Here is a 27,574-nt window from a genome sequence, read left to right as displayed (position 1 = left end):
AAATGAAGTCACAATAGAAGACAAAATGGTGGTTAGATGTTTAGCTCATTTATCCTATATCATCAGGTTTAATATTTACAGTAACAATCAAAACCAGTTAAATGAATTTGAAGGCTAAAACAAACCTTTCATTTAAAAGACTGGATATTTTGGCAAATCATAAGCCAAAACATCGACTGCATATAGATATAAGAAGATGTGGTATGAGTGCCAATGAGACAACTCTCCATTCAAATCACAATTTGTAAAAGTAAACCATTATAGGTCAAAGTACGGCCTTCAACATGGAGCATGACTAACATAGCTCATTTATCCTATATCATCAGGTTTAATATTTACATTAACATTCAAAACCAGTTGAATGAATTTGAAGGCTAAAACAAACCTTTCATTTAAAAAACTGGATATTTTGGCAAATCATAGGCCAAAACATCGACTGCATATAGATATAAGAAGATGTGGTATGAGTGCCAGTGAGACAACTCTCCATCCAAATCACAATTTGTAAAAGTAAACCATTATAGGTCAAAGTACGGCCGTCAACACGGAGCATGACTACCAAGTATGATAATCTAAATGAATGCACATTTTCTCAATAGAGGCCCAAATGTTGGTTAGATGTTTACTTATATATCATTAGGTTTAATGTCTATTGCAACATACCAAATCAGTTGAATGAAGATTACTGATGAAAATTCCACCAGATATCTAACTGAATGGATAAAAAATAATTATCTGGTAACGGATAACGAATAATTATACGGTAACTATATAAATAGTGTGCAACTGTAAATCCATCTTTCTTTCTCTGAAGAAGGACCATGAAGGACTAAAACCAGTCAGGCATCTATGAAGCATCACCAGGGGCTGTTAATTATGTGTTTTTGCATTACCTACTTTTTATTTGTCATAATTTAAAAAGTGTACAACATCTTAACACTACTTCATAATAGTCCTGAGCTCTACACTGGAGGCATATCTTTATCATGTAACAGTAATAAGAAATTTTTTATTCAATACAAAGTAAAATCTAGTAGATTCATAGTCTTCCCTGTTTGTATCAAAGAAATGGTACTTAGAAAACTAGTTGTAAAAGACCATTTTAATGATCAGGCCATCAATTTTCATATACCTGTAGTTAGATCCTGTCACCAATTGTATAAACTGATATTCTTTCTTTGCTGCTTATACAACATTTTTAACTTCCAAAACAGTCTTTTACTAAGATTTTTAAAATAATATTTTAAAATTTGTTCACAAGTTGTCAATTTTCTTTCAACTCTATTAACAGTCGTTTAGAAAAAGATACACTGTGAATTATTATTGCTCACTAGTTATATAGCATAACAATCCTCAAAATGTTGTTGACTCTTTTTTACAGTAATGAAATATGTGCATTATTTCTGACAGGAGTATTTATGATGTTTTTAAATAATAAAAAAAAATCCTTATGTCAGGACACTGTTTTTGTTTACTGGTTCTCAATATAATCAGATGGACAAGATGTCAAAGTCCATAGATAAAGGAAGATGTGGTGTGAGTGCCAATGAGACAACTCTCCATCCAAGTTACAATTTATAAAAGTAAACCATTATAGGTCAAGGTACGGCCTTCAACATGGAGCATTGGCTCACACCGAACAGCAAGCTATCCAGCCTATATAATATTAAAAATACATAATAAACTCGACCCAAAATATTTACTTAAATCGGTATCAATTGTTTATATTACAGCCATGAGAGCAAACTGTCTTCAGACAGAAAATCACTTGAGGAAAAAACAATAATATGCAACAACTTACCTCTGAATCCAAAAACACATGGCAATGTGATGGTTTTCCATCTCTCCCAGCTCTACCAATTTCCTGGACATAACTTTCAAAACTTTTTGGCATGTTGTAATGGATAACTCCTCGAACATTACTCTTATCCAAGCCCATTCCAAATGCCACTGTAGCTACCACAACTCTAAGTCTACCAGACATAAAGGCATTCTGTACTCTCTTTCTAGCAGCTGCAGACAGCCCTGCATGGTAACTTTCAGCATCCCAATAATTATACTGTTTCTTTCCACCTATTCAGGGAAAATTATATTTCAGTTTTGATTTCAAATGCAGCCTTCAACAATATCCTTGAATAAGCTTAATACATATATCAATATAAAAAAAACATTCCACAAGAGTCTTCATAAAGAGAATTTATCTCTCATGTCATGATTTTTTCATATACATAAAAGACTATACACCCTAAAATGTGTAACCTACTTTACTGATATGAATACTTTTTGCAGTTAAAACAGGTACTTACTATTTGCAAAGAACCATAAAAATAAGGTCAAGGTCATATGAACATTGGTATTATTATTTGGTTATGTACCTAGGTTTGTGTACTTCTTGATTCATTAATGCAATAAAACTTACACTTTAACAAACACAAATTCTGTTTAGTTTTAATTGTCAAATATGCCAAATAGAAAATCATAAATTCAACAACACATAAACAAAATAAGGAAAACTTATCATAGAAATAAGATGAATACAACCTAATATTCAATTTCATCATAAAATGATTTACTTTAAATAGTACTCCTAGGCTAACTGTGATATGTATTTCTAAAAGAATTTGTCATTTAAAAAAATAAATCAGTAAATATCTAATTAAGGTATATTATTAACTAGAATGATAATGTCTATTGGGTTTAAGTGTCATGTCATATATTACATACAACAGTTCAAGAAACGCAATAACTACACAAGTCAGGAACCATGTCAGTGGATGTTTGTATCGTAATATATTAAATATATTTTCTATCCATTAGGGAAAATTTGTTTATGCTAAAGTCTTACCCTAATGCCATTGCAATTGACAGAAGACCATCCCTTTACACGGTAGGTATAGTGTCAGGCAGATATTGTGTTTTTTCTAGTAAATCAGTCCACTTTTTTCGAGTGTAGATCAGGTTTTTCCGAGTGATATTAGATGCAATCAGATTGATTTACTGCTATTTTGCGAGTACAATAGTTTTATTTGTGACTGTTAAACATGATTTGAGCACAAACGAAGCACAATTACCTTATAGTTTACTTGTAATTCAGTGTTATATATTTTCCGTGTTTTTTCGAAAGCAACATTTAAAACATTTGGGTTTTTCAACAAATGGTCCAGGTTTTTTTTAAAGAAAAATGTGAATAAAATAGAAGACATTATTGGGATTAAAATAGACTTTTTCTTGTTTGTAACTGTAATCTAGCAAAGGACAATATTATATATTCTTAATAAGTCACAAACACATATTACTATGTTGATCAAATTTAACCTTTTCAATTTAATGATAACTTTCTGTTCTGAAAACATTTTGCCTTGCAGTATTATGATATATAAGAAATCACTGGACCTTTTTAAAACGGTCTTCAGAACTGAGTACAGGGACTCATAATCTTTTCAATTTCATTTCCTGCATGCTACGTTTGTTTTTACAGTCAATAATATGCTATGATCAATATATATTACAGTGACGAAAAAACATAGGAGCAAGAAAACTAAGGAAAAGCCGGTCGAAAGAGGACCTAAGAGACCATATTTCTATTCCCTAGTCCCCTTGGAGGTAAACAATTTTAGAAAGGTTTGTTATAAAATCATATCAGTACTGAAGTACTGACTACTGAGCTGATGATAAACTCGGGAACTTATCCAATGTATTTAATTGAACAACGAAATGAATAATCTGTAAGTTTTATTCGAAACTTTTAAAATAATAGAAAAATAAATGTGTATATTATATCCTTACACATTCACAAATATACATTGTCAATTTTTATTCTTTTAATTTCTTATGAAAATGAAGTTATAATTGTGCTTTATTTCTTTGTGAATAAGAATAACATATGCTTGATCGGACTCCTCTTCACAGAAGGAGCATTTGAACACTGTTCTTGATTTCCATTTCTGGAGCAATAAAACATATTACCATCAAGACAAATAGTAAATGAAACATTTAGGATGTATTTTCAGTTAAACAAACACACATTTACCCACTTTACATACTATGTACATGTATGTCTCAATCCAACATGCTAGAGCTCACATAGAGATTGTTTACATCTAGAAATATTTACTGTATGAAATCCATATCAGTACACTAACATAAAGATTTCTGAATACAATTGAGCGAGGCTTTTTTATGAAATGTACTAGTTAATACAGCATTATCAAACTGGTTTTATGCATTGTTTCATGCTTTGAAAAGTACTTTATTTGAACCTTTTCATTGTTTTTTAAACGTAAATCCACTGACATATTACATTTTAAGCCATAGGAATTTAGTTTTTTTCATTCGATAAAACAAGGACGCACTCGAAAAAACATGGACTGCTCTCGAAAAAACGCAGACATATACAAATGAATTTACTCTCCAAAATGTCCTTTTTAATGCGAAGACAAAGTGTCTGTATATCTAAGGATATATATATACCATGTATGCAATTATGTTGACATTTTCATTGGTATGTAGTCTAAAATTGGCTTCAATCTATATTTTGGAATAAAGCATTGTAAAGCTAAATTCAACATTTTTAAAACAAAATAATGTAGGGCTGATAATATCTTTTTATCACCAATACTAATTTATTTTCTATGATCTTGTATATAAGGTTCTAGCATATTTCTTTTATATCTTTCCAGAAAGGAAGTCTGTTTGTTTATATATTTTATCATATTCACTCGAAAAAACGTGGTCACACTTGAAAAAACCAGATCAAACCACTCGAAAAAACATGATCCAAGACGGACACTATACCTACTGTCTAACATTTTGGCAAGACACAAACAACGTTATTTTTCATAAAAAAAAATTCATGAGTATATAAAATATAGGACAACCCTATGTATTTTCCTTTTTTTTTAATTTTAGTGCTAGGAGAGTTGATTATTATTTGTTAGGTACTTGAGGTCTTTTGACTTCTAGGTTCAGTAATACAAAAAAAAATTAACTTGATCAAACATTAATTCTGTTTCATTTCAATTGTCAAATGTGCCAATTACATAAAATTATAAATTCAACAACACACAAATAAAATAAAGAAAACTTCTTATAGAAATAAGATGAATACAACCTGATATTCAATTTCATCACAAGATCATATCAAAATCCTATTTATGATTTACTTTAACTAGTACTCCTGGGGAAACAAAAGAATATGTCATTTAAAATAATAAATCAGCAAATATCCAATCAAGTTATATTATTAACTAAAATTGTTATTTCTATTGGGTATAAATGTCATCTCATATATTACATACATCAGTTCAAGAAAGGCCTTTATAAAAAATAACTACATTTTCCTGTCTTAAGTCAGGAACCATGTCAGTGGTTGCCTGTATTGTAATATATTATGTTTTTTTTTGTCCATTAGGGAATTTGGTGCTGATAGCACATCTTTGATAAGGTTTGTTAAAGTTATTCTCAATTTTTCTAGAAAGGGGTTATTGAAAACTTGACATATCACATAGACATGGGTCTTCTGTTGAAGATTATATGTCAGCCATAAAATTAAATCAAAGTGATGGAAATCACTCATGGGAAGATTGGAAGAGTAGTTTGAATAATTTCAAATTATATTTAAGTATCTAAAAAGAACATTAATATAGCACTATTGTAGACAATGGTCTTTAGATGGAAAAGCACTTTTTCAGTAGATAAAATTAACTAAATATGAATCAATGAGAGTGGGTCAACAACTTCGTTTAAATTGCAATTAATATCGCGTTACATGTTTCACCTTTTACATTTTATATTTAGAAGCAGAAGAAACTACTAAATAAAGATGTTTATCTAATAATCTTTATCAATTATCCTTGTAGGACATGGGGCCAACAAATAGACATGCTAAGATCTTTATTGTCTCAAAAATTAATCCAATAAGTTTTTTTGGGGGACATTTTGTAAGTTGAAACATAGGAATATTTTACTCCTTTAAAAATTGCTTATATATTTTGAAAACAATTTTTATGATTATATGAAACTGAGGATTACAAGTTGAAGGGTGTATTTTAATTAATTTATAATTTAAAATTTTCAGAAAAGGGCATTGAAAATGTACTTTTTCAACATAAACAAATTAAAAAATCTTAATTTATTGAAATGGGGATTCATTCGTCATTGCAAAAATATACTTCCTGTATTCAAATAACTAATATTGTTCAAAGAAATTTGATGGGGAATAAAGTAAAAAAAAAATTGGTTTGCTCAGTTACAAATTTTGAAATTTAATTACTGTTTCAAGCCAATCACTGATAAGTCTAAGCTAAATTATTGATTCATTAGATGATTATTGCATAAATTCATCAAGTAAAGTATAGACTTTACTTTATTATTTTGTCTTTTCTTTTCACTAAAAAGATCTTGTTAATCGTTAAATCATTTTTCTTTCAGACATAATTTATAGAATCATTTTATGTAGTGTAGATCAAAAGTAATAGGCAATGAATAAATCTATCATTTCTATATATCAAACATCTAATATACATTTATGTAATCAATAATGAGGTCAAGTATTTGTGTATTGAAATGTATAAAGAAGGATCTGCTTAATTATGTAAGACTGAGGTTAATTAGGAATTGGGTCAATATGATTGGCATTTAAGGAGGTGGGACATTCTAATTAAGCCCCACCTTTTCTCTGATTGCTTGGTGATCATGGCAGTTGTCAATTATGCTGGTAATGTATCATTACTCTTCACTAATTAAAATGACAAAACTAGCCTGTAAATTGACAAAACTAAAGACACATATACTTGAATGAACTGCTCCAAAGATATAACCCAAAATTTTCACAGTTCATTAGTGCATATGTACAATAGGCATGAGAATTACAAGGAACTATATTTTAGTGTGTATACATTCTGTAGATTTAGTAGCTAACCTGTGCTACTTCATGTTTGGGAGGCCGGTGCCTTAGGAAAGACTTGGAACAATAGTTTCAATCTTTCCAAAAAAGTAAAATATATAGGATTGTCTGACATTTTATATTCTCATGAATTTTCTTGTATGAAAAATAATGTTGTTTTTCTAGCCAGAATGTTAAAGGGATAATCTCCTGTCAAGGGTAAGCCTTTAATATAAAAAAGTTCCCAAAGTGAGAGTGAGAGGTTTAGCTTGCTATAAAACCAGGTTTAATCCACCATTTTCTACATAAGGAAATGCCTGTAGCAAGTCAGGAATATGGCAGTTGTTTTCCATTCATTTGATGTGTTTGAGCTTTTGATTTTGCCATTTGATAAAGGACTTTCTGTTTTGAATTTTCCTTGGAGTTAGGTATTTTTGTTATTTTACTTTTGACCTCTAGGTGTCAGTTGGTTTTTTTTTGGTTACATGTAACAGTGAAAAATCTGTCCATGGGATTCTTCATGGTATAAACCTGAACAGTCATTGTAATAAATTGGAATAGAGAACAAAGGAAAAAGCCCAATAATGTTATTTACAATGTCTAACCATCTTACAAAGGCTTGTTCCAGTATAGACAATTGTTAACCTTAATCAAAAGAGGTCTGTGATTTCTCACTCTATCTATTTAAAGATTTTCTGACTCTTATGGACTTTACTTTAAAACTTTCAGCTGATAATATATTTCATCAATAACTCTTGATGTTTCAATTCTGGTATTTCACTCTTTTACAATAACGATTGATATATTTCCCTGAATGATTCCAACAGGGTATTTCTAAAAACTAGAATAATTAATAAAAAAAAAAGGCAAAATGGTTTAGTTTCTAGTCTATCAACTAACCTGACTAAATAGGGTCCTCAATTATTTAGCAAAGAAGTAAACACAGAACTAACTAACTCCACTATGGTTTACACTCCTATTAGTCAGGTTACTTTCAGAAACAAATTATTACTAAATATTCCAAATCCAATTCATCATTTACTTTTAGCTGAACCATAGGGCAAATTATGATCTATATTTCTTAAAAAATATGTCATTCAAGATAATTAATCAGTAAATATCTAATCAAGGTGTACTATTAACTAGCATTGTAATGTCTATTGGGTATAAGTTTCATCTCATATATATTACATACCACAGTTCAAGAAAGGTCTATATAAAAATAACTACATTTTCCTGTCATAAGTAAGGAACCATGTCGGTGGTTGACTGTATTGTAATATATTATGTTTTGTTTGTCCATCAGGGAATTAGGTGTTGGTTGCACATCTTCGATAATGTTTGTTAAAGTTATTCCTATCTTTTCTAAAACAGGGTTGTCTAAAACTAGATATATTATATACTTCTTCTTTGAGTCAACAAGGCATCAATACTGAAGAATACATGTTGTTGCACATGAGTGATTGGCAAAAAATTTATGCAAATAATAATAACTTAATAACAATTTTAGTGTTTGTGTATACAGGTTAGTTGGTTATATAGGAAATTACTGAAGCATGAATAGAGCGGACCCCCTCTTTGGCAGCCAGTGGGCCCCCTTATGAAAATTTTTGGATCTGCCACTGATAGTTGTCCTATTAATCATAATAAGTGAGAAATGCACATGGCAAAAAAACTTTTATTTTCTTTAACCAATCACTCCTGAACCATGAAAATGAGGTCATGGAAAATGGACATATGACAGACCAAAACTTCGTAATATAAGGTATCTGCATACAAGGTAATGTATGAAGCTAACAGGTCTTCTACCTTCTGAAATATAAAGCTTCATTCAAATAGTTTACGCAGCCACAGGATAGTAATCCCTATGTCATGCATACTACAAATTTCGTCGCAGGCAAGACAAAAACCACAGTAATTGAAGAAAATAAGTTGAGAGTAGAAGAAATTTTGTTTCTGAAATAATAATTTGAACACTACCATGACTACAAAAAAGATTTAAAAATGTCCATGGTCATCTTTCAAGCTTCTTTAATTTGGAGAGAAGCTGTAGACAAGGAGACCCCTCTCCCCTTACCTTTTTATTATACTAGTAGATGTTGAGTTACTTTCTAAGAAACCCCAATATAAAGGGTACATTTGTTCATGAAAATGAATCCCTTTTTGAGTCAATATGCTGACGACACTTTCCTTATTTTAGATGGAAGTGAAACATTATTGAGGGAGACTTTAAATTGTTTTGATTCTTTTCAAAGTTCGGGGTTAAAAATTAACTCTTCTAAAACTAAAGCTGTGTGGATTGGGAACAAAAGGTATTCAGATCTGATTCTCTGTCCTGAATCAAAACTTCAGTGGTGCTATTCAAATTTTAAACTTTTGGGAATTGATTTCTCTTTAGATCTTGACAGAATGCCAGAAATTAACTTCTCCAAAAAGATAAAGGAAGTGTCAGGCATTCTTAAGAGATGGCAACATAGAAAATTAACCCTAATGAGAAAGATTACTGTTATCAAGACTTTGGCACTTCCAAAACTAATTCACCTGTTGACTGCACTATCCAACTTGCCAGAGTCAAAATTAAATGAATTGAATACTTTATTCTTTCAATTCATATGGAATGGAAAACCTGATCGAATTATACGTAATACTTTAATTGGAGATATTCCACAAGGAGGTTTAATATGATTAATATACATTATTTTAATATATACCTTAAGATTAGCTGGATAAAGCGATTTTCATCCAATTTATATGGTAATTGGCAATCATTGTTATTGAAAAGCCTTGAACAGTATGGTGAAGAGAGAGTATTGCATTTTCAAAAGGAGAAATTCAGAGAAATCTCTGATAGTCCGAGCAATCCTTTTTGGAAGGATGTATTTTTTAGCTTTCATGTAGCAAAGCCTACTACCAATATTTCTGTTCAAGATATTTTGCCATTAGATATTTTAAATTTCGCATCTTTAGTAGATTTTCCATACTTTATTCAGTGGCAGAGAAGGGGAGTGCAGTCTTTGTTTGACCTTGTTAACCTAGAGACTAAGGATTTTTGTAATTTTGATCAGATGGGACCAAAACTTCAAACAAATAATTTCTTGAAGTATTATGGTCTCATTACCAAAATTCCAAAGCATATATATGAGAGAACATATTAAAGAGAACATTGCTGTGTAAATTTTGAAACTTTTAACTGTACTGATAATTTTTTGGAAAGATTACTGTGTATACAAACTTGGCCTTTTTGTTACACAGTAATTTTTTGGAAAGATTACTGTGTAACAAAAAGGCCAAGTTTGTATACAAAGATCTTGTTGACAGAAATGTGCAACTGTGAACAGAAAAGTTCTGACAATGGGAGGAATTACTAGGTATTGAAATTGCAGATTGGTCAGAATATTATATTATTTTAAGAAAATAAAGTAACAACACTTATTTAATAACTTTTCAATACAAATTTTTACATAGAATAATTGCAACTAATACTTTCTTGTATAAAGTTAAACTTAAACATTTTGTAAGGTTTCTGATGAAACCATGGAGCATTTGTTCTATGAATGTCAAATAACACATTTTATATGGCAATCTTTTTCACAAAAATTGAAACAATATTTTGTGAACTTTACATTATCTAAGAAACACATTTTTCTTGGCCTTCAAGATGAGAGTTTATTTTTGAATTTGATGATTATTATTGCATAGAACTATATATACAAATGTAAATTGTATGAAAAGAAACTGAGTATTATAGAGCTAATAGCAAAAGTAAGAAAATATCAGGAAAATGAACATTATATAGCAAAGAAAAATGGTACCACCCATTATTTTCAAAAATTCTGGGCCCCAGTAGATTACATTTTTACTGATTAGTAACAGTTACTTTTGATTTAAGTTATATATAAAAAAATGAAACTAACAGTTTATAAAGAGCAGATCTTTACAAAGATAACATTTTTCTTTGCAATACACAAGTTGATATATGTTATGTTAACGCAAGTGCAAGAGTGTGTGTATGTGTGTGTGTGATTGTTTCTTTTCCTTTTTTTATTATAATGTTGATATTCATATAATATATTTTCAAGTAGTAGAAAAAAAAAATGTAGTCACTTATTCTAAATTTTTGTTTTTATACATCAAACCCCTTAATACCGTAGTCAGGTGGTGATGTACAGGGATTGTAAAAGCCTGACTACTGAAAAACAAATAAATAAATAAAAAAAAAGTAATCCCTATGTCATGCATACTACAAATTTCGTCGCAGGCAAGACAAAAACCACAATAATTGAAGAAAATAAGTTGAGAGTAGAAGAAATTTTGTTTCTGAAATAATAATTTGAACACTACCATGACTACAAAAAAGATTTAAAAATGTCCATGCCCAAAACGCCTGTGCTTTCACCTAAGAACAAAAATGTCGACAAGGTAGAAACTCTCTAGATTTTTACTAGTGAAGGCAAAATAACAGATACATCAAGTTATATGGGTCATGATCATACACGTATGGTCCAAATACTTATAAATTTATGGTCCAAAACAGGTATATATATTAGCTATAAAAGCACTGTCTATATGACATTGACAAATGTTGTTTAATAACTAGAGCACTGGTCTTGGAACAATGGGTCATGTAAGAAGTACAAGCCAACTTGGCTGCCTGTAATACACTTGACTCTGTACTAAAGTAATCTTGATCCTTGTAACAGTTTGTGTAGTTGATTATCTAAACACTGAGAGGCTGTGAATTTTCTTCCGAGTCATTGCTGAAGGTCCTAAATCAAATGTCCACATTGGAGTGTGAAATAGTGCAGCATTTCTTTGCTGAGTTGTAAGTTTATCATTTTTTTCAGCATCAAAACATTCCGATTGATTTTTTGACAACAAGATTCCACTTTTCTATCAATGCCGTTATTTACTTTTATCATCTTTGGCATGTGCCATAAATAGAAGCCATACCGAGTGATTAATATTCAATCACCTGTTGTTTGTTCAATCAAACTATTATCACTTGTTAATTAGCATTGGGCCAGGGTTTTAAATCAACGAAAGTTTCAAGTTTCGTACTGTCCTAAGTTAAACCTGATAACACCCCTGATTAGTTCGGTACTCTCAGGTTTTTACATCTTCAATTTATATAGGTAAAAACCCGAGTGTATGGAACTTTTCTCTGTTTACTGCACTGTCCGACAACGAGGGGGGTATTAAACGACCTTGACTACCTATGAGGGTTTGGCAGTCAGTGGTACTGTTCGTTTCAGATTTTAAAACTTTTATCGAACCTAAAATATCAGAATTGTTTACCTGACAAAGGGTCTGACATGATAGCTATGTTGGACGGTTCTACAATTTTCAACAGCTCTGGTTTTCAAGAAGAAAAAAACAGATTGTTTAGGCGGATTTCGGAAATTCAACGTACCAAATGTTCTGATGAGAAAAAGAAAATATAATCAGATTCCAGAGTTATTTTTAACATGTTGCAACTAGGCATAGTTAGGTCAACTTTTCATTATTATATCTACGACTGAAATGATCTTAAAACAACTTAAGATTAAAATACCACTCGAAATAAACCAGAACTCTTTCACACGGACTTTTAAGTTCTTACGGTTTGTGAACCGGTTGGCTGCTCATTATGCAAAATACAACTCTATCAAAAGTTTTGAAAACTAACAAAAAACATCGTTTGATTCCTTACTTCCCAATGTCACTGAATTACAATAAAAAACACAGAATATCACAAATAGAAGAAGAAAGAATTCTACTTTTCGGGTAATTTGGGATGACGTATTTACCCCCCACGTAGAAACAAAACGGTTATTGCCCAATAACACTAAAGGCACTGCCTTTAAAAATAAGAAGATGTGGTATGATTTCCCATGAGACAACTATCTATCAAAGACCGAATGATGTGGAAGTTAGCAACTATTAGTCCATTTATCCACAAAAAAATTTGTCATAATTTTGCTCTGTATATTATGATTTGATCATAAAATAGCTTCTGTCTATAAATTGTGTAAAATTCCATGAAGGTTTGACAAAAGTTATTGATGTCTAAATAAAATCTTAAACCTGACAATCTGAACCTAAATGTTGATGCCACCACAGCTGAAGTAATGTAGGATCACTATGTCTCGCTTCTGCAATAAATTTGGTCTGCACTATGATAAAAGAAGATGTATAAATCTATATATTTGCGTACAATGGCCCCCTACCATACATGGCATTTGAATTTAGTGAGAGAAGACATACTAAAGGGATGATTATCATGAGAACTGGTTAAAACTGATTGTCAGCGGAGTTGATCTAATCCCTTCAAGGTATCATGTGATTTAACAAACCTGACACTCTAATGAGACACAAGGAGGTGATATTTCTCAAACATCTACGGTTTTACATGTAAAAGTTTGGCACTCCTTTGGATATGCCAACATAATGATCCATCATGGCTAATTCTAAAAGCTTGATAGAAGAATAAGGTTAATGCTAAAACAAATACTTGGTACTTAAGTTATTTTAATTACTTCTACCATGCAAACAAAAAGACTTGGGTTTTGCATTTTACCAATTTCAATTTAAAAGCTAAATTTTAAATACTCAGGGTATTCCCCTTGTGCTCAGAAGATCAACATTGGTTCAAATCTTCTGATGTCACATCTAATAATTATCAAATTTCCTATTAATCAGACTTCATGTCTACTGAAAACAGATAAGACTTCAGAAGGAAATTTTAAAATTAACAATTATCTTGTGTCACCGTACCTAAGATTTGTCCTTGGATGGCCTTGTCGGTAATGTCAACTGTGTATAGCGATTATGACTTATAAATGCAAGTCTCATCTGTTTAATTACAATTTAGCTCATTAATCTTTTATTTTGATCACTTTCAAGGCTTTTTGGCATTATCATTGTATTTAATTTCACTGTCAGTGGTCTAGGTCTATAATCTTCTCATCCAGATGAACAAACTTGTTTACAGCTGAACTAACCAGTCTAGGTTACAGATCTGTTGTTTTAATTCAGTCAATAGATGTACACCTAGAGTTAACTGCTATATATATACAATCAATTATCAATTTTGACAAGTGAAATTTAACCAGACTATGCAAATATAATTCTGTTATTCAGAACAAACTAATTTCTATTACTGTGCTTATTCATTAGGTTTTTTCCTTTCACAATACCAATTGACCAAAATGTTTTTCCAAGGGGCTGTTTGAATATTTCTCTACAAACTGATCAACTGGTGAAAATTGAAGCCAATTGCCAGTGATAGATTGATAGTTAGTATGCCCCATGTGCAAATTTAAAAGGTTGTATGGATAAACTATGGAACCCTGTGTCTTTTATTGCTGCTGTCAGTGTAAAAGTGTAATGTGTAATGTTGAATTCAAAAAAATCATTCATTTAAGGATAAAATACAGAAAAAAAGAACTTATTTCTTCGGATGCCATTTCTTGATCTTGAAGAAGCTAATTTCCAAGCTCAAAACATTCCATGAAGGTTTAACAAAGTTTTTTTTGTCTAAAAAATTTGTAATCCCAGATTAAATGTAAATGTTAACTGCAAAAAAAAAAGTCAACTTATAAGTGAAATATGGAAATACGAAAAATGTATTTTCAAAATTTTGAAAGAAACATCACCTTTTAGTCACAAAAAAGCTTACGCCAAAAGTTCTGAATCTAAATGTCAACTGTGAAAAAAGGTAAGTCCACTTATCAGTAAAACACAGAAAAATCAAAATAAATATTTTCAAAACTTAACTCTGGATACTATCTTAAAAAAAAGCTTCTGTCTCAGTTTCATATAATTCCAGTAAGGTTTGAGAGAGTTATTGATGTATAAATAACTTCAACAGGAGACTGAACCTAAATGTCGATGCTAATGATGAAATAAAGGATTACTTTGTCTTGATTCATCTAAAAATGCTTAAGGCTCACCTAAAATTGTCTTACCATAAAATTACAGTCATTGACTTCTGTATCATGAGAAGGTTTGAACAGTTTGAAACACCCAGTTATCAGGAACACTAGTCAAAATATTTTTTAACTTGGCTTTGTAAACTTTGTAAACAAATAGAACTATGATATCCCTGCTATAAGTATTAGTCAACAAGAAGATAAAGAACAATGTATGAACCAGTCATACAGTTTAGCAATAATCTTTTTTAGTGTGTAAAATCTTACTTTTACAATTAGAAAATACAAAATCACTTTGATAGTCATTACATGTCTGATATAAAGAAAATCAAAGCGATGAATAAAATGGCAGATTTTCTACCTCAATGTATAGCAATGTTACTATAGGCTTCAGGGGACATGCACATCAATTTAGAATGATACTAACTTTTGGGACAGCTATACTTACAAGAGTGCACACGCTGAAATGTTTATCCTGCTTTACTTATCATGATTAAATTTATGTTGGAAGTTTGCAATATGAAGGATTTACTGTAAGTATTACATAAACTTAACATTATCAATGATGAATGCAAACAAGGTCAAGGTCAGATCAACCCTGCCTGTCAGACATGTACACCTAATATCATACCACTCACCAAATATAGTTAGCCTATTGCTTATAGTATCATAGAAACAGACCTTAATACAATAAACTGTTATCACAGAGATATGTCTTGCCTTTTTGTAATTTTGATAATGCAAATGTTGAAATTAAAATAGCAATACTTAAACATGTAAGTTATGCAAATATTCAAAGTCGATGAACAATGACTGAAGGTAATGACTGGCTAAACAATCTCCATGGAAATGAGATGTGCCAACGCTAATACAACTGCATACCAAATACCATTGACTTATTATAAGTTGTTCCCTTTAAACAAACCTAAACACAAACATTAACTTGTAAACTATGTAAAAGTTTTAAGTCAATGAACCATGCATGATGAGGGGGTGGGGCTATATAATCTCCATGGAAACGATTCTTGCAAATGCCAATAAATTTGCATACCAAATATCATTGACTTAACATAAGCAGTTCATCTTAAACTGATCTAATCACAAAATAATACATGTAAACTAAGCAAAAGTTTCAAAGTCAATAGACTATGACTAAGGGGGAAGAACCAAATAATCTCCATGGAAATGAGATATGCCAATACTTATACAACTGCAAACCAAATATCATTGACCTACCACTAGCGGTTACCTATAAACTGACCTAATCACAAACTAATACATGTAAACTAAGCAAAAGTTTCAAAGTCAATAGACCATGACTGAGGGGGCAGGGCCAAATCATCTCCATGGAAATGAGATGTGCCAATGCTAATACAATTGCATACCAAATATCATTGACCTACCACTTGTGGTTCACCATAAACTGACCTAATCACAAACTAATACATGTAAACTAAGCAAAAGTTTGAAAGTCAATAGACCATGACTGAGGGGGCAGGGCCAAATCATCTCCATGGAAATGAGATGTGCCAATGCTAATACAATTGCATACCAAATATCATTGACCTACCACTTGTAGTTCACCATAAACTAGATCTAATCACAAACTAATACCTTGTTAAAGACGCCGCTGCCGCCGCCGCCACCAACGCCAGAAACAGCATACCTATGTCTCGCTTTTTGACTCCATCAAGGCAAGACAAAAATTGAACATTGACCAATGAACCAAAAAAATGAGGTCAGGGTCAAATTAACCCTGCCAGACAACATGTACACCATCCAATTATTCTATATACCAAATATGCAGGGCTCGACAATAACGCTTGTCCGATTGTCCGGTACCAGAGGAAAAAAAGGTCGGACAAGTAAAAGCTAGATCAAGGTTGTCCGACGGGACAAGTAAAATCATTTTGTAGAAAATAAATTAAATCCAACTTTGATGAACAAAGTATTGAGTAATAAGCAAAATACAAGAAAAGATAAAAACAAATATTAATTTGACATGTTTACAATGTTTACTTGCAATCGATAATTTAAAACTGGTTCTTTGACAGATACTTTATAACAGATAAAACGCGTAATATTCTCGGAAACCAGTCTTAGATGAAATCAAGAATGCGCTTTGTAGATAAGGTAACAAGACAGTTCGGCACCGGCACGGAAACCAATCCTTCCATGTTTAATAGACAGTATGGCACCGTAGGAGACATTTCGGGACCAAGCCAACCAGTACCTCATTTCCCTACCCTTTTCTGTTGCTTATAATAAATATGATAAATTTTATTTAACAAAAATATTTTTTAAAATAAAAAATGAAGAAATTATTGACCATAAAATTCACAGAATCGTATTTGATCATATGTAGACAAAACAATACTTGATTGCGTTTGAATAAACATTTTAATATATTAAAAACAAAGCTGTTTGTTGTAAGGCATTAATCATATTAATCAATATTTTACCAACATGAAAGACCAGGATACAAACCAAATGAGTGTAGACTGACAGGCCTACCAGACTGTGCCTCATGTGTAGAGTCTGATGATACTTTGGCATTGATGAAAACTAGAACCTAAATCCTGTGACATGACTTGATTCAGTTGTTCTCGACTCATATTTTTGAAATAGATATCAAGAGATATAAATCAAATTCTATTCTTATGTTCATTGAATCAACTTAAAATGCAAAAAAGGTTAATACAAGGATTTGTATAGTGTTCTCACTATACAAATCCTTGGTTAATATTAAGTTTTTTTTTGGACAAGTTACAATTTCATTCGGACAAGTAAGTTTTGATGTGTACTTGTCCTATTGGGCAAGTTGAAAAAAAAGTTATTGTAGAGGCCTGATATGGGTGACCTATTGCATACAGTATCTGATAAATGGATAAAACTAAGGAAACTTCTCATTGACTAATACACCATGAAAATGAGGTCAAGGTCAGATGAACCCTGTCAGATAGACATATACACCTCACCATCATTCCATACACCAAATACAGTTGACCTACTGTTAAATGGACAAAACCATGAAAACTTAACATTGACCAATCAACCAAGAGTCAAGGTCAGAAGAATAAAATTGAGAATGGAAATGGGGAATGTGTCAAAGAGACAACAACCCGACAAAAGAGCAGAAAACAACTGAAGTCCACCAATGGGTCTTCAACACAGCGAGAAAATCCTGCACCCAGAGGCAGGCTTCAGCTGGCCCCTAAACAAAAATGTGTACTAGTTCAATGAAAGTGGACGTCAAACTAAACTCCAAAACATATAAATGAACTAAAATTAAAAAAACATACAAGACTAACAAAGGCCAGAGGCTCCTGACTTTCCACAGGCTCAAAAATGCGGCTGGGTTAAACATGTTTTGTGAGATCTCAACCCTCCTCCCCCTATACCTCTAGCCAATGTAGAATAAACAAACACACAGCAATACGCACAGTAAAACTCAGTTTAAAAGAAGTACAAGTCTGATGTCAGAAAAGGTAACAAAAGAAACTAAGCAAAATGACAATGATACATAAATGAACAAAGGACTACTAGCAGTTACTGACATCATTATGCCAGCTCCAGACCTCAATTAAACTGATTGAAAGATTATGTCTTAATCATTTTAAAATCAAGCACAATCCCTTCCGTTAGGGATTTGTATCATACCATCATAAAATATAAGAGAAGAACATAACCCATATCATGCCAACAACTGGTTTTAGAATAAATGTGTTTATTTCCGATGCAAAGACCCTATGAGTGAATCAATATTAATACCAAAATATGACATCTTTAATGACCTGACAACAGTATCGTAACTATATCCCTTCTGAAAAAGTCTGTTTAAAGGTTTGGTTAGGTTTAGAGGTGAATGTCGACATTTTTGTGCTTTGTATAGACTATTATCATAAAAGATTGGATGTGAAATACCTGAACGTATAAGATGTCTGCATGTTGATTTATATTTACAAATGATGTGCTTGTACCGATGATAAAATTTAGTAAATGTTTTGACTAGTTTGTGATATTGAAAACCCTTGTGTAAATAATTTTTCAGTAATACAGAGGTCTCTTTCGTAAAAATCAAATACGTTGTTACATACACGAGCGAATTGAACAAGTTGAGATATATAAATACCATAAGATGGTGACAAGGGAACGTCACCATCTAAAAATGGACAATTAACAATAGGAAATGAAAAATCATTTCTTTTATCATAGTTCTTTTGTCTGTTGTTACTAAATAATGACATAAAAAGTTCGAACATATATATTTTCCTTCTGACTTTTTAAATGCCCATTTAATTAGGAGTGTGAATTTTTTCTTGATAAGATTATGAGGCAAAGTGGTATATAGGGTAGAAAAATCAAAACTTTGAACAGATTCGAAATCACCAATATAAGCATGCAATTTATCAAGTACTGCCAACGAATTTTTATCACTCCAAAAGTAATTAATTCCACTATTTTCAAAGGCCTTATTTGAACAATTTATTACCAGGTTTTTGATTGTACCAAGTGTAGTAGTAAGTAGAATAGACAGTTTAGTAGTGGAACAATGGCTTGAAGACGAAATAAATCTATATTTGTAAGGTGTTTTGTGCAGCTTCGGAAGCCAGTACAGAAGTAACTTGCCAGACAGACGTATTCTTATGTTGTACCTTACACCACTGTCCAAGATTAGGGGGTGGGCTTGGCGTCAACAAACATGTTTAAACCTGCCACATTCTGTATGTGCCTGTCCCAAGTCAGGAGCCTGTAATTCAGTGGTTGTTGTTTGTTGCTGTATATCAGATTTATTTTAGTTTTTTTTTGTGTACATAAATCAGGCTGATAGTTTTCTTGTTTAATTGTTTTACATTTGTCATTTCAGGGCCTTTTATAGCTTACTATGCGGTATGGGTTTTGCTCATTGTTGAAGCGGTACGGTGAACTATACTTATAAACTTCTATATCATTTGGTCTCTGGTAGTGAGTTGTCAATTTAGAAAAAAAAAAGCATTGACCAATGAACCATGAAAATGACGTTGACGTTAGATAAAACCTGCCATTTGGACATGTACACTTTACAATCTTTCCATACACCAAACATAGTTGACCTTGTATGCAGATACCTTGTGTTACTAAGTTTCTGTCTGTCATATGTCCATCGTCCTTGACTATTTTCATAGTTGAACAACTGGTTCAAGAACTGCTTGAAATTATTTTTTGTCTCGCAAGAGACGAAAGTTGCAGAATGAGAGACATAGGGCAGCGGTGGTGTAAACTATTGTAAGGTGTACAAGACTGTCTGCCTGGGTTTATCTTACCTTGACCTTATTGTCATCAATCATCTATGTTAAGTTTATGTGAAAGCATCTTCTAGCAACCTTCGGAAATACAAATAGTTTATGCCGTCCTCAACGTTCGATTGTAATCCCTATGCCTTGCAATCAGCAAGGAAAGTTGCAGGCAAGGCAAAAACTATCTTTTAAATCTTACTAAATATCATTACAGTACAGATAAACATAGTGTCAAATTAGTTCAATAGTACATGTATTGTATTATTGTAAATTGTATTAGATGAACTTATGTCGATGTAAAAAAAGTACCCTGCGTTCCTAAATGATTTAAGTGGCAACAATAATTGTTCCTTTTGCCATAATTATCAAAGAAACAAAGGAATCTGGTTCTAGGAAGTGGTTCTCAACATAATCTTCCTTAAATGATTATATGGTAGCAGCTCCTCATTGCAGTTTTGTCGATGGGAATGCTTTATATAGAATAGTATGGTGGTATGATCATCAGCGTTAAACTTGCCTTCCTTTTCAGATAATAAACAACACTTATCATTACTGGTTAAATTCTCTCTCAATAATTCTATACAGCACTTTTCAGGGTTGAATTTTTTCTTGCAGACCCTAAACACAAAATAAGAGTCCAGCCATACTTTTTATCTCAAAAACAGATGTGACCTACTGGTAATTTCCTTTTTGTAAACCCAGGTGTCATATGTAAACAAATATGTACTCATAGGGAAATTTAAGGGTTAACTTCTCTGGGAAGATAATGGAGTAAGAAAACAGTCATTGTCATGATTTTTTTAACACTTTTGGTCATATCATAAGCATTTTCCCTCAATGAAGGTAAAGAGGTCTGCAAACTACTGATTCTACAAGTATATATAGAATAATGGCATTTTTGTTTTTGATACAGACTTTATCAGCAAGAATATCAAGGGCGAGCTAATATTCGAGCTGATGAAGTCATTATCTAAAATTAAAATGCCATTGTTCTTTTTATCGGCAATTTTGTCTTAACAATATGTTTGTTGTTTGAGAATATGAAATAAAATGAAGTCGTAAGTAAAATCATTTTTACTCGTAGATAGTTATTTTCGGTTGTGTAAATGAAGTCGCATGCGTTCCATTGACAAATTGGTGCTGATGGACATGAACATGTGAGGATGTTGCACTGTTATGTGATAGCATTGCCTAATATTTTCAGGTCCTGTCACTGATAAAGAAAAATATTAGGCAGTAATATCAAAGTGAAAATATACAAATTGCCAATAAATACCAATATCAGCTCAAGAAGGGCTCACAATGGTATAGGAAACAGCATTTTTTTATGAAATTTTCAAAGTCAAATGATTGTAAACATGTCAATATAAGGTCAACTTGAACATTAAAACTCATATGAAAATAAGAAAATGTGGTATAATATTGTAACTATGAATCAAAAATCAGTTCAACATCTTCAAGGAGATCAGTTAACAACCATGTTATAGTAAATACATTTTTAAAAAGATCAAAAACATTTATATTTCATGAGTCACGCAACTAGAATAAAACTTATATAAAAATAAGATGATGTGGTATGATTGCCAATGAGACAACTCTCCACCAGAGACCAAATGACATAGAAGTTAACAACTATAGGTCACCTTAATTATTATTGAAGAAGCAAAGTTCATTTGGAACAACTAATTCTACAACTATATACTTAATATTAGCTAGAAGGAGTGCCATTAAAAACATATTTATGTCTTTTTTTATCTCCAAGTTTATTCTAAATAATAGCTAACATAATTGTTGGTCAACAGGGACAACAATCATTCATTTGAAATTAGACCATTTGTCAAAGTTCAGGTGCGATTCAATTGCAATTGGAATAGTGGTTTTATATAAGTTCTTTGACACAGTTGCTGTCACCTGGTACTTTATTTAATAATGAGTAGATTGCATAATACATATTAATTAACACACTGTTTTTATTTTCAGACAAATGTTTCTTTTATTATTTTAAATCTGTTATGTAATTTATCTGATTAAGACATGGAAATACTATATGAAGGGAGGATTTTACTATCAAGGAAAGATAAACCAGCAGAGACATGATGTCATCGATCTATGAGGTCCTCAATTTTTACAAACTTAATCGTCCTCCAACAAAGCAATATTAAGCTTCTTTCAAAAGAGAATATCAATTTCAAAATTAAACTCTATTCTCTTCTTCAATACAGTGCAACTTGTTGCTTTCAAGTGACATAAATTCATAATAAGTTTAGATTTAGAGAAGAAGAAAAACTTCCAAATTTATGATCAGTCAACATTCAACAACAATGTGTTTAGTTTATTCAACAAATCTTCTTCTCTACTTTTTACAAAGAAGCAAATTATAACATTTATGCAAGGATTAGGTAACAATTACTATTATTTAGTGGGGAGATTCATAAGTGACAATAACTGGTCCTTATGGTGGCACGGTAGTATTTCCTGGCCCATAAGGGATAATGATAGCCTTTTTAGACTTTTCACCACTTTCTAGCACTGCCCAAAATTCTATGTACACAGTTTACTGAAGTACTTTCATTATAATTTTCAGAAATTAATTTAAATATGTATCATGACCGTTTACTTTTTTTGCTATCTTTTAAAACCTAAGGCCACTAGTGCTTTTAGGTCTTTTATCATGCAGTGAATACAAAATTTAAAAAAATTCTCAAAAATTCATTTTCACCTGTATGTAAAATTATTTCATATTTTTCTACACCTGATTCATCCCTCAGTTTGGGAAAGTATGTTCAGTTGATACTGTATTTTTAGTCCAATCACACTGTTCAGATACATTGACTTAAGTAGGGTACACAAAAGAGCAACCTAAGTTCTGGAATGCAAATACTACCGTGCTACCTTAAACCCATAAGATACCATGCAAAAATTATCACAGTAGTATCCAACCTTTCGTTGCTCAAAGAGAATTTAAATTCCAAGTTTAGGGTTCTAAAACCTAAATGAAGTTCACTGGTACTAAACTATCAGTAGATGATGAGCACCAAATAAAAATATGGTCAGAAGCAGAAAAATGTATTAATGAAATACTATGAGAATCGAATTACAACATAGGAAGTGGGATTAATATTTTCAAAATAAGTTTTGCAATTCATCAATCAACTCGAACTGATCAATTGGAGTGGCAAGGACTTTTCAGTTTTATTCTTTTCAGACATAAAAAATGTTAAGTACTAAAAGCATTGACAATTAAATTCCCTATCAGATAACTATAATGATAACAATAATGCAAGCATTATTATAGTGCTATGTAATTTAAAGTATTTGAAAGCAGACAGGTGTCTGACAGATCCCAAAAACACACACACTGACAGATCCCAAAAACACACCAATGCAACTACTAATCATGATGACTATTGACCTGCTTACCAAATATCAAGTCATTCTGTTTAGTAGGCTTGCAGAAATGTGTGACAAAACATTCGAATATAAAGGTTCATTCAACACACTGAAAAATTCAAAATATCATCAAACAGGAGGCAGGTATCTGACAGATCCACTAAAGTGCCCACACGTTACAACTCATCCATGTCAAGCTGTTGACCAAATATGAAGTAATTCTGCACAGTAGTTTCTGAGAAAAGTGTGACACTAAGTTTACTGGCACAAAATTCAGATGAATCATATTGAAGACCAGAAACTTGAATGCCTCCTGTTTATCTATTTTTATTTTGAAGGGTCTTTTATTTTGAAAGGCTGTTTTTCGTTCTCCTAGGCCCCAATTAAATGGAAATACACTGTTCCTTTTAAGTCTAAATATTATTTTTAATTCATCATGAAATTCTAAATTTATCTCTCATTCTGCCATGCAAATACCCCCTTCTTTTACAACCTGCTGTTACAATTGCTATAATATAGCATATTATTACAACTTAGGTTTCCTTTTTCATAGTTTAATGCATACCAGTCAACAAGGAAACAATATATCTGTAATCAATCTTGCAAATTAAAGATAATTTTAGAAATCACTGCTGACAAACAATTATCTAAAGTTGGTAAACAACAAGTTTATCATCATGCAACGTAATATTTTGACATTAGAACATGAAAACATATCTTCTGTATAAAGGAAATTGATTTCTGTAAACAATAAGCAAATACTGTGCAAATTATTATTCTGTCTGGTTCAATGGAATTAGGAACTGAAACTACAAAAGCATTTCCTTGATCAAACTAGATATTTAGCATTTGTTGATTTCTTTTTTATGTGTTGTGTGGGTGAGGTGGGCCTTTTTCTCTTCTTTCTATTTGTTTTATACTATTCTAAATGTATCATATATACTGGTAGTATGCTACAAAGTTCTAATTTTTATTCTAATTTGGGATACTAGAGAAGAACAATCTGCTGACTGTTATAAAATGCTATCAGATTGATTGATGGATATTTTACATCCAGTGGGAAAACATTTTATGCACATTTATAGGATCAAAATTAAAGAGAAGAGAGAACTCACTAATGCTCTAATCCACAAATAGTATCATGATTTATGGGGGAAATTATCCATATATCTTTAAAGGCATCATAGGAAATAAGTTAGCTTGGACCTGTTACTTATATTTAGTTAATAACACTCAATATTTTAAAGCATGATATGAGTGGCGCCAAGAGCTCATGATTCACCTTTATTGTGCATTTTACAATTGTTGGGAGAATTAAATTGATTGATTGATGGTTGCTTGACGTCCAGATAGGGACAAGAATTTTGCCTTGCAACAGGTTTCCTACGGACCCCCCAAAGAGTTGTTACAAGGTTCTTAACGTGCAGAGAGCATGGCACTCTCTATACACGAGGCATCAGATTTAAAGTCCCCATTCTGACTGGACGTGGCTGCGTACTTGTACATAATGTACAGCCAAACAGATGCCCCACTTCGGGAAGGGTCTTACTGCTGGTCAGAAGAAGACCTGTAGTGACCCTATTTCTATTCCCCAGTCACCCTTGGGGGTTGAGAGAATTAAATGAAATACATGAATTTAGAAGGTTTCTTATCTGAATTTAGTAAAAAGGCTTTGTAGAAAACACGCATGAGGATATCTTTAAAGGCAAATGAATTTTGTGTCAAATAATACAGCTATAAGTCCTATAACTCCAAAAATCAGAAACATTTTAAAAATCAAAAGCAAGTCTATATTCTCCTATCCAAACAACATAGTAAAGTTTGCATTATGGAAAAGGTTAAAATATACTTAAATCTGACATTTAAAGTCACATAACTCTGGAATGACAAACCAGAAAATTTCAAAATCAACAGGGAGGTTTCTTTTATCAGTTCCAAGATAAAGGATACAACAGATGCAGTTAAGTTTGCCTCATATCTTGACTTACATCTAGAAATTGACAATGAAGGTTGGTTGAAAACAAAACTTTAACCATGGCGTTGTCAGATTATTTCCGACTTATGAGTTTGAATGTCCTTTTGGTATCTTTCGCCTCTCTTTTCCAACAATAGGATAAAGAAATCTAAGTCTACTGCAGTTAGTATGTGACATGTGAAAAATTGCCTTAAATATAACAACAAAATTTTAAAGTAATGAAATCAAAAGGGAGCTGAATCTTTTCCTTCAATCCTAATGTTGTGTTAAAATTTCATGGGAATGGGTTCAAGCAAATTTGAGTAAGGTACAATGCAGATGGATGACAGACTATGATATACCCAGTGGGAAATCTAGTGACAAAATAGTACCTCCACTGTTAGCATAGAAATCTTGATCTTATCAATATTTGTTTCTTTTAAGCAAGGACGCTATCAATTATAAATTCACAAGAAAACGTAAATAGTAACAATGAAAGAACCTTAGTGAGCGCGCTCACATACCCCACTGTCCCACATTGTAATTGGAGAAATAAAACCCCACTGTCCCACATTGTAATTGGAGAAATAAAACCCCACTGTCCCACATTGTAATTGGAGAAATAAAATAAGTGAAAGAAAAAAAATTGTATCAGAAAAAAAAATTGAATCATAATTTCCTGTCAATATGCACATCTACATAGTATGTCCTTATTATCTGAAAAGGTTTCATGAAATTCTGTTGTGTGGTTTGAGAGGAGTTGCGATGACAAAAGGTAGCAGTAGTATATCGGGCAAATAAGTTCAAAGGGGCGATACTCCTGGAAAAAAAATTGAATCATAATTTTCTGTCGATATGCACATCTACATAGTATGTCCTTATTATCTACACAGTTGCATGAAATTCTGTTGTGTGGTTTGAGAGGAGTTGCAATGACAAAAGGTTGCAGTAGTATATTGGGCAAATAAGTTCAAAGGGGCGTTACTCCTGGAAAAAAAATTGAATCGTAATTTCCTGTCGATATGCACATCTACGTAGTATGTCCTTATTATCTGAAACGGTTTCATGAAATTCTGTTGTGTGGTTTGAGAGGAGTTGCAATGACAAAAAGTTGCAGTGGTATATTTGGCAAATAATTTCAAAGGGGAGTAACTCCTGGAAAAAAAATTGAATTGTAATTTCCTGTCGATATGCACATCTACGTAGTATGTCCTTATTATCTGAAGAGGTTTCATGAAATTCAGTTGTGTGGTTTGAGAGGAGTTGCAATGACAAACTGTTGCAGTAGTACAATAAAGTAAATAAGTTCAAAGGGGTGTAACTCCTAGATAAAGAATTAAATCGTAATTTCCTGTCGATATGCACAACTACATAGTATGTCCTTATTATCTAAAAGGTTTCGTGAAATTCTGTTGTGTGGTTTGAGAGGAGTTGCGATGACAAGAAACAGGACTGACGGACTGATGGACAGACAGACGGACGGACAGACAGACAGACGGATGGGTCAAAAACATTATACCCTCCGCAACTCATTGCGTGGGGTATAATAATAAACTGTTATCACAGAGATATGTCTCGCTTTTTGGTTATTTCGATAATGCAAATGTTGAAATTAAAATAGCAACACTTTTACATGTAATTTTTGCAAATATAGAAGTCAATGAATCATGACTGAAGGTACATGGCCAAACAATCTCCATGGAAATGAGATGTGCCAATGCTAATACAACTGCATACCAAATACCTTTGACTTATCATAAGTAGTTCCCTTAAAACAAACCTAAACACAAACTCATACATGTAAACTAAGCAAAATCTCAAATTCAATAAACCATAACTGAGGGGGCGGGGTCAAATAATCTCCATTGTAATGAGATGTACCAATGCTAATACAACTGCATACCAATTATCATTAACTTACCACTAGTGGTTCCCCATAAACTGACCTAATCACAAACTAATACATGAAAACTAAGCAAAAATTTCAAAGTCAATAGACCATGACTGAGGGGGCGGGGCCAAATAATCTCCATGGAAATGAGATAATGCCAATGCTTATACAACTGCATATCAATTATCATTAACTTACCACTAGTGGTTCCCCATTAACTGACCTAATCACAAACTAAAACATGAAAACTAAGCAAAAATTTCAAAGTCA

General features: G+C 32.0%; 1 protein-coding gene across 1 annotated transcript in view; it reads right to left on the bottom strand.

Annotated features, from left to right (window-relative positions):
* The window catches only part of LOC127700466 (ATP-dependent DNA helicase Q4-like), a 243,950-nt gene that overhangs the window by 147,535 nt on the left and 68,841 nt on the right, over positions 1–27,574 (bottom strand). Inside the window, exon 12 of the mRNA XM_052203957.1 lies at positions 1,802–2,073. Coding sequence (XP_052059917.1) covers positions 1,802–2,073 — 272 coding nt within the window. The remainder of the gene's footprint in view (positions 1–1,801; positions 2,074–27,574) is intronic.

This window comes from Mytilus californianus, unplaced genomic scaffold, assembly GCF_021869535.1.
Source record: "Mytilus californianus isolate M0D057914Y unplaced genomic scaffold, xbMytCali1.0.p SCAF_5, whole genome shotgun sequence".
NCBI classification, from domain to species: domain Eukaryota; kingdom Metazoa; phylum Mollusca; class Bivalvia; order Mytilida; family Mytilidae; genus Mytilus; species Mytilus californianus.
This window is presented reverse-complemented; position numbering and strand designations above follow the sequence as displayed.